This window comes from Mastomys coucha, unplaced genomic scaffold (assembly GCF_008632895.1).
Source record: "Mastomys coucha isolate ucsf_1 unplaced genomic scaffold, UCSF_Mcou_1 pScaffold16, whole genome shotgun sequence".
NCBI classification, from domain to species: domain Eukaryota; kingdom Metazoa; phylum Chordata; class Mammalia; order Rodentia; family Muridae; genus Mastomys; species Mastomys coucha.
The window spans coordinates 39,745,674-39,754,528 of NW_022196898.1; the positions used below are offsets into that span (position 1 = coordinate 39,745,674).

The window sequence follows — 8,855 nt, forward strand, 5'->3', positions numbered from 1 at the left end:
CTACACCTTGATCTTCCTTCTTTCTTTTATTTATTAAATTCTTTTACTTATTAACACTCCAAATATTGTCCTTCCCAGACTTCTTCACCCCATCCCCCATCAACTCTGACAGGGTGCTCTCCTACTCATCACCCACCACCATCCCTCCAGCATCCTCTTCCCTGGGGTATTAGGCAAATCCTTTCTTTCCCATTGAGGCCAGACAAGACAGTCCTCCACTATATGGGCAGGGGGCTACAGACCAGCTCGTGTATGATCTTTGGTCTTAGTCTCTGAGAACTCAGAAGGGTCTGGGTTGGTTGATACTGTTGTTCTTCCTAGGGGTTTGCCATCTTCTTCAGCTCTTCCAATCCTTCCCCTAATTCTTCCATAGAGATCCCTAACATCATTGCATGGTTTGTTTTAAGTATCTGTATCTATCTCAGTTATATGCTTGTAGAGTCTCTCAGAGGACAGCCATGCTTGTCTCATGTATGGGAGAACTACATGGCATTAATAATAGTGTCAGGATTTGGTGCCTGCCCATGGGGTGGATCCCATGTTAAGCCAATGACTGCATGGCCTTTCCTTCAGTCTCTGATCCATTTTTTGTCCCTGAATTTACTTTAGACAGGAACAATTCTGAATCAGAATATTGAAGTTGGGTTAGTGGCTTCAACCCTCCACACAGGGTCCCTGTCTATCTATTGGAGATGGTCTTTTCAGGTTCCAACTCCCTACTGTTGGGCATTTCAGCTAAGGTGATCCCTATTAAGGCCTGGAAGTCTCCGACATCCCAGGTCTTTGGATATTTCTGGAAATTCCCCCTGGGAGCCCTTCCCCCCTGTATCTGTATATTTCCATTAATTCTTCTGGTCTCTGGGCTTCTTTCCTTTCTCCTACCCATACCTGATCCTTCCCCCTTTTTACCTCTCCCTTCTCCATTGAACCTAGGTATATCCGTCCCTCTGTTACTGCTTTTAAAGAGGAATTGATGCATCCTCACTTGAGCTTTCCTTCTTGTAAAACTTCATACATTCTGTAAAGTGTATCATTGGTATTCCGTACTTTTGAGCTAATACCCACTTATCAGTGAATACAAGCCACGCATGTCCTTTTGGGTCTTGGTTATCTTGCTCAGGATGATATTTTCTACTTCCATTCACTTGCCTGCAAAACTCATACTGTCCTTGTTTTGAATAGCTAATAGTATTCTGTTATGTAAATGAACCACATTTTCTGTATCCATTCTTCAACTGAGAAACATCTGAGTTGTTTCCAGCTTCTGGCTATTACAAATAAGGCTGCTGTGAACATTGTGGAGCATATATCCTTGTTATACGTCAGAGAATCTTTTGGGTATATGCCCAGGAGTGATATATCTTGGTCTTCAGGTGGAACAATTTCCCATTTTCTAAGGAACCATCAGATTGATTTTCAGAGGGCTTGTACCAGTTTGTAATCACACCAGCAATGGAGGAGTGTTCCTCTTTATCACCTCCTCACCAGCATGTGCTGTCACTTAATTTTTTTGATCTTAGTCATTCTGATTTGTGCCAAGTGGAATATCAGAGTTATATTGATTTGTATTTTCCTGATGACTAAGAATATTGAACATTTCTTTAAGTGTTTCTCAGTCATTTGAGATTTCTTTGTTGAGAATTCTCTATTTAGTTCTGTAGCCCATTTTTTAATTGGGTTATTTGGTTTTTTGGAGGTTAACTTCTTGATTTCTTTATATATTTTGAGTATTAGCCCTGTATCAGATGTAGGGTTAGTGAAGATCCTTTCCCAATCTGTAACTTATTTCATCCTATTGACTTTGTCTTATAGAAGCTTTTCAGTTTCATGAGTCTCATTTGTCAATTGTTTGTCTTAGAACCTTAGTCATTGGTCTTCTGTTCATGAAATTTTCCCCCGTGCCAATGAGTTTGAACTGTTTCCCACTTTCTCTTCTATTAAATAAATTCAGTGTATCTGATTTTATGTGGAGGTCCTTAATCCTCTTACACTTGATAAATATGATAAGGTGATAAATATGGATCAATTTGCAATCTTCTATATGTAGACTGGCAGTTAGACCAGCACCATTTGTTGAAAATGCTGCCTTTTTTCCTCTGTATAGTTTTGCCATCTTTATCAAAGGTCAGATGACCACAGTATGTGGGTTTATTACTGGGTCTTCAATTTTGTTCCATTGACCAACCTGTCTGTCCGTATACTATTGCTCAGTAGTAGAGCTTGAGGTCAGGGATGGTGACTCCCCCAGAATTTCTTTAATTGTTGAGAATTGTTTGAGCTATCCTGCATTTTTTGTTTTTCTATATGAAGTTCAGAACTGCTTTTTCCATGTCTGTGAAGAATTGAGTTGGAATTTTGATGGGGATTACAGTGAGTCTGTAGATTACTTTTGGTAAGATGGCCATTTGTGCTATCATAATTCTACTAATTCACGAGCATGGGAGATCTTTCCATCTTTGAGGACTTCTTCAAATTCTTTCTTTGAGGACTTGAGTTCTTTTCCTACAAAACTTTCACTTGGTTGGTTAGAGTTACATCAAGATATTTTATATTTTTTATTAACTTTGGTACATGGTATCTGCCTTGAAAATTATCATTTTATCAAATTTTCCAGTTTTTTTTTAAGTATAGACTTTTGTCGTAAGCTCTGATGACTTTTTAAAAAATTTCCTCAGTTTCTGTTGGTATGTCTGATTTTGTTTCTTTATTTTATTTATTTACATTCCAGTCATTGCCTCCCCACTTTGTCCCCCTCCCATAGTTGGTCATCCTATTCCTAATACCCTTTGCCATTTTGAGGGTGATACCCCCACTACACCTCCCCCCTTCACTGGGACAACAATTTTCTGGAAGATTAAGTTCATCTTCTCCCACTGAGGCCAGACCAGGCAGACTTCTGCTACAGATGTTCCAGGGGTCTCAGACTGGCCCATGTATGGTCTTAATTATCTTTAGTGCTTCTCTTTAGGTTTCCCTTTTCATTTCTGATTTTGTTAATTTGGATAGCGTCTCTGTGCTCTTTAGTTAATTTGGCTAAGGGTTTATTTATTTTGTTGATTTTCACAAACCACTTGGTTTTTTTGAGTCTTTGTATTATTTTCTTTATTTCTAATTGGTTGTTCTCAGTCCAGGGTTGGCTATTTCCCGCCATCTACTCCTCTTGAGTGTGTTTTCTTCTTTCTGATACAGAGCCTTCAGGTGTGCTGTTAAGTTACTTGCATGGGATATCTTCAGTTTCTTTATGAAGGATCTTAGTGCTGTGAATTGTCCTCTTTACACTGCTTTCATTGTGTCCCATAAGTTTGGGCATGCCGTGCCTTTATTTTCATTGAATTCTATAAAGTCTTTAATTTCTTTTATTATTCCTTCCCTAACAAAGCCATAACTGACTAAAGAGTTGTTCATTTTCCATGTTTATATGTGCTTTGTGTTAGTTTTGTTATTATTGAAGTCCAGCCTTAGTTCGTGGTGATCTGATAGGATGCATGGGATTATTTCAATCTTCTTGTATCAGTTGAGGCCAGTTTTATGTCCAATTATATGGTCACTTTTAGAGAAGTTCCGTGAGGTGCTGAGAAGATGGCATATTCTTTTGTCTTGGGGTGAAATGCTCTGTAGATATACACTAAATCCATTTAGTTCATATCATCTGTTAGTTTCACTGTGTCATTGTTTATTTTCTGTTTCAATTACCTGTCCATTGGTGATAGTGGAGTATTTAAATCCCATGCTATTATTGTGTGAGGTGCAATGTGTGTTTTGAGCTTTAGTAAAGTTTTCTTTTATAAATGTGGTTTCTCTTGCTTTGAGGGCATAGATGTTCGGAATTGAAACTTTGTCTTGGTGGTTATTTTATTTGATGAGTATGAAGTGTCCTTCTCAATCTCTTTTGATTACTTTTGGTTGAAAGTCTATTTTATCAGATATTAGAATGACAACTCCAGATTGTCTCTTGGGACTATTTCCTTGGAAAAAAATTTTCCAGTCCTTTACTTTGAGGTTCTATCTGTCTTTGTCACTGAGCTGTGTTTCCTGTATGCAACAAAATGCTAGATCTTGTTTAATGTATCTAGTCTGACAGCCTGTGTCTTTTTATTGGGGAAAAGAGTCTTTTGATGTTTAGAGATATTAAAGACCAAAGATTATTAGTTCCTGTTATTTTTTTGTTGGAGGTGATTGTGTGTGTGTGTGTGTGTGTGTGATTGTCTTCTTTTATGGTTGTTATGAGATTATTAATTTCTTGTTTTTTTTCTTGGGTGTAGTTACCCTTACTATGTTAGAGTTTTGCTTCTATTATCCTCTGTAGGGCTATGGTTTTGTCAATGGAGTATTGTCTTTTCTTTGTCTATGGTGATTGGAAGTTTTGCCGGGAATACTAGCCTGGGCTGGCATCTGTGGTCTCTTAGGGTCTGTATGACATTTGTCCAAGATGTTCTGGCTTTTAGCATTGCTTGAGAAATCTGGTCTACATTTACATGTTATTTGGCTTTTTACAGATTTGATATTCTTTGTTATGTACATTTAGTGCTTTTATTTTTATATGGCAGGAGGATTTTCTTTTCTGGTTCAACGTATTTGTTGTTCTGTAGGCTTCTTGTACTCTTAATTCTTTCTTTAAGGTAGGGGAGTATTTTTCTATCATTTTGTTGAAGACCTTTCTGGCCTTTAGAACTTGGAATCTTCATCCTCTTTTATTCCTATTATCCTTAGGTTTGGTATCTTCGTTGTGTCCCAAATTTCTTAGATGTTTTGGGTTAGGAACATTTTACCCTTTGAACTTTCTTTGATTAATGTGTTGTTATCTTCTATAGTATCTTCTACGCCTGAGATTATTTCCTCCACATCTTGTATTCTGTTGGTGATGCTTACATCTCTTCTCTTGGTTTTTCATATCCAGGGTTACCTCCATTTGTGTTCTCTTTATTGTTTCTATTTCTGTTGTTAGGTCTTGAACTATTTTCTTCAATTCCTCACCTGTTTGATTGTATTTTCCTGCATTTCTTTAAAGATTTTTCTTCTACCTGTTGGTTGTGTTTTTCTATATTTCATTAAGGAGTTAATTATATCATCCTTAAAGGCCTCTATCATCTTCATGAGATGGGATTTTAGGGCAGAACCTTGCTCTTTGAGTATGCTAGGGTTTCCAGAGTTTGTTGTGGTGGAGAACTTGGTTCTGATGGTGTGAGATTACATTCACTTCTGTTGCTTATGTTCTTGTGCTTGCCTTTCACCATCTGCTTATCTTTGGTATCAACTAGCCTGAGTGTCTTAGTCCTGAGTAGACTTCCTTGAAGGCAGGCTGTTCTGTCTCTGGTTAGCAGGCCTCCTGTGTCCCTAGTTAGAGAATACTTTCTGTGTCCCTGTGTCCTTGAGTCCCTGGTTAAGGCAGACCTCCTTGGAGACAGCCTAGCTTTGGGGTCCAGGGGAAGGCATGTCAATGTGTGTTCCTTGGTATGTCAGACTTCCTTGGGAGCCAGGTAGGCTATTTTCCTGGTTATGGCAGACATCCTGGAAGGACAGTTAGGCTGTTAGTTCCTGGAGAGGGGACTGGCTAGTTCAACTGCCTTAGGTTCAGGTGGAGGTGCAGACCAGAAGGTGGATGATGTTCAGGCAGAGTAAGATAGATCCCATTTCAGCCAGATTATGTGGGGAAGTGGAGGTCTCCCCTATGTTCCAGATTATGGCATACCTCCTGGGAGACAGGTAAGCTGTGGGATCCAGGGGGGAGGTAGACAACTAATCTACCATGGGTTCAGCTTGAGGTACAGACCAGAAGGGTGATCCTCCCACATCTAATGAGTATTCTCCACATTTTATCATACCCTGTGAGAACTGCAGAGCACTTATTATACTCTAATCCTTCAACATCCCATGCTGCTTTGTTTCTAGAAAGTCTAATTACTAAGTCAAGAGAGCTGCAGATATCACAGATATCATTTGCACTTGTTCTGGAAACACAGAATATTTCTAGGCATACATATAATTCTCTGACCTTTTCCTGTTCAATAGTCCTGGTGTTAAGATAGAGAGCTGTTTCAACAATAAACTGGAAAGTTTTTAGCTCAAGCACAACATCTACTGCATTATGAGCACTCAGTCCACCATTCATAATTTTAAACTAATTTTCAGAATTTAACATACAATCTCTCACAGTGATCCCTACTTCTGTTCTCTGCCAATGGCAAGAACTAACAGCTGTTTCCCTTCCACCCACAGAAAGTGGAAACAGATGAGAAACCCGCGAATAACATGATGGAAGACATCGACACAAATGATGATAATCAGGTGGACTTCTCTGAATTTGTAGATATGATAGAAAAAATATTGATAGCAAGGTATGAAAAGAGCCACAAAAATGCATCCTCAAGTGTCCATGGCCAGGGTTCCAGCAATGGACCAAACCTCTAAGAAGATGACCATGGCAGCTTTCTCAGAAGCTAATCAGAAGACCAAGCTGCTTCAACCTGGCCAACCAAACATATTGAGAATACTGCATCATACAGCATCACTTATAAAGCTCAGAAACAAGGAACAATAAAGTTGCCATTCCACTGCCTTCATGGTGTTTCTGCTTCCTAGACTTGTTCGTCACAGTGTCTTGAGCAGTAAACACACTTACTCTTCCTTGCATCTTATGATCCCCAATTCATAGTGATATGATCATCAGCAACTTATATATCTGCTTTGAACTACTGGAATTCACCTATTCCCATGGCCCCATTTTGTACATTGCTTACTGTTTGAGTGGGAGTTCCTATGTTTAGCCTGTCAGTTTGGTCCTTGTCACTGAAAAACAAATAACAGCTGATCTCCCATCAACATGCCAGCCATTTCCAACCTAGGCCCAGCCCCTCTTCATTGTTTACTACCCACAAAGTCCCTAAAACAACACTATTCCTCTAAAATTTTTCTGTAATGGTCTCAGTTAGTGCCCTATATGGGAAGGAATAAACGAACTCTAGCAGTTAAAACAATGGAATGTGAGTGACTATAAACCTATGTCTGGATCTATATTGGCTTTGTGGGTGATCTTACAATGAGTAGCCCATAACCCTGGAATATATGTACTCTAAGCCTATGCTGACTGACCTAGGAACTCTGGGGATATTCTTCTCTCACCACTCTCCATATTGCCTAATAATTAAGGAGAGTACAGGTAAAAGTCTCCATATTTTACTCTGTGTCAGTTCTGAGAAAAGTTACTATTCACTAGTCTTTGAGGGCAAAAACTTCACCCATCTGGTTATAGTGCACTCTTACAATCTTAATTGTCTACTTATAAAAGAACACCACTGAACAGAAGGAAATAAATCCAAAAAACACTCAAACTAAACACTAGAAAACATGAGAAAGGTCAATAACAATTCTGAAGAAATGGGAAAGTACAAGAAGCACAAGTGGGAAAAGATTTCTAGAAAAATATTGATGATCATAAGTCCAAAGGAAAAATGAAAAAGAGAACTCCTTATAAACTGAGAGAGAAACAGAGACAAGGACTGAAGATGTGAACACTGTATAACTGTTTTTACTGACTCCAAGGGTACAGGTTATGGTGGCTAACATGGCAATGCTTGGTTATGTGGGTATCATGACTTTTCGATCTCCCAGGGACTAAACCACCAACCAAAGAGTACAAATGGTGGGACTCATGGCTCTAGCTGCTTATGTGGCAGAGGATGGACTGCTGAGTCATCAGTGGGAGGAGAGGCCCTTGGTCCTGTGAAGGCTCTATGCCCCAGTGTAGGGGAATGTCAGGGCCAGGAAACAGGAGAGGGTGGCTTGGTGGGAGGGGGGAGTGAATAGGGTTTTTTTTTTTTTTTTTTTTTTTTTGGAGGCAAAACCAGGAAAGGGGATAACATTTGAAATGTAAATAAAAAAGTACCTAAGAAAAAAAGAAAAAAGAAAAAAGGATACGGGAATGTGAACAAAGAGGTACAGGTATAATGGAAGAAAGGAGAGTGAACGATTAAGAATTTACTCCCTAAGAGAAAAAAATAAACTGAGTAATATAAAGAATGGTTTACATAATATAATTCAAGAAAGTGTTTTGAAGTGAAAGTATATGCATATTGCAAGATTGTTGTTTATCCCCAGGACTGTGGACTAGGATAGGAAAGACAGTGATGTATACTTAAGATTAGAACTTAAGGGCTGGTAAGATGACTCAGCAGGTAAGAGTATTAACTGCTCTTCTGAAGGTCCTGAGTTCGGATCCCAGCAACCACATGATAGCTCACAACCACCCGTAATGAGATCTGATGCCCTCTTCTGGTGTGTCTGAAGACAGCTACAGTGTATTACGCCACTGGAGCGCGTGGGGCCTTACTGAGTTCAATTCCCAGCAGCCACATGATGGCTCACGGCCATCTCTACAGCTACAGTGTACTCATACACATAAAATAAATAAATAAATCTTTTTTAATTAGATATTTTCTTTATTTACATGTCATATGATTTCTCCTTTCCCAGTTTCCCCTCCAAAAACAAACAAACAAACAAACAAACAAACAAAAACAACAAGAACAAACCCCTGTTGCCTCTCCCCTCCCCATGCTTGCCACCCTACCCTCTCCCTCTTAGTGGCCCTGGCATTCCCCTACACCGGGGCACAGAATCTTCACAGGGCCAAGGGCCTCTCCTCCCATTGCTGATTGACTTTGCAATCCTCTACTATACACATGCTGCCAGAACAATCAGACCCCTCCATGTGCAGTCCTTGGTTGGTGGTTTAGTCCCTGGGAGCTCTGAGGGTACTAATTAGTTCATATTGTTGTTTGTTCTAAGGGGCTGCAAAACCTTCAGTTCCTTTGGTCCTTTCTTTAACTCCTTCACTGGGGACCCTGTACTCAGTTCAA

The 8,855-nt window shown here is 39.4% G+C and overlaps 1 protein-coding gene across 3 annotated transcripts in view; it reads left to right on the forward strand.

The window, feature by feature from the left end:
- The window catches only part of Pglyrp4 (peptidoglycan recognition protein 4), a 63,065-nt gene extending 56,509 nt beyond the window's left edge, over window positions 1-6,556 (forward strand). For 2 of the 3 annotated variants that reach the window (XR_004119668.1, XR_004119671.1), the window contains one exon: window positions 6,217-6,253. Coding sequence is in view for 1 of the 3 variants with exons in the window: in XM_031374627.1 (XP_031230487.1) it covers window positions 6,217-6,233 (17 nt within the window). In the remaining 2 variants the exon portion in view is untranslated. Of the gene's footprint in view, window positions 1-6,216 lie in introns of all 3 variants that reach the window. The other variant, XM_031374627.1, reaches the window with a different exon arrangement.
- Window positions 6,557-8,855: the final 2,299 nt, after the last annotated feature.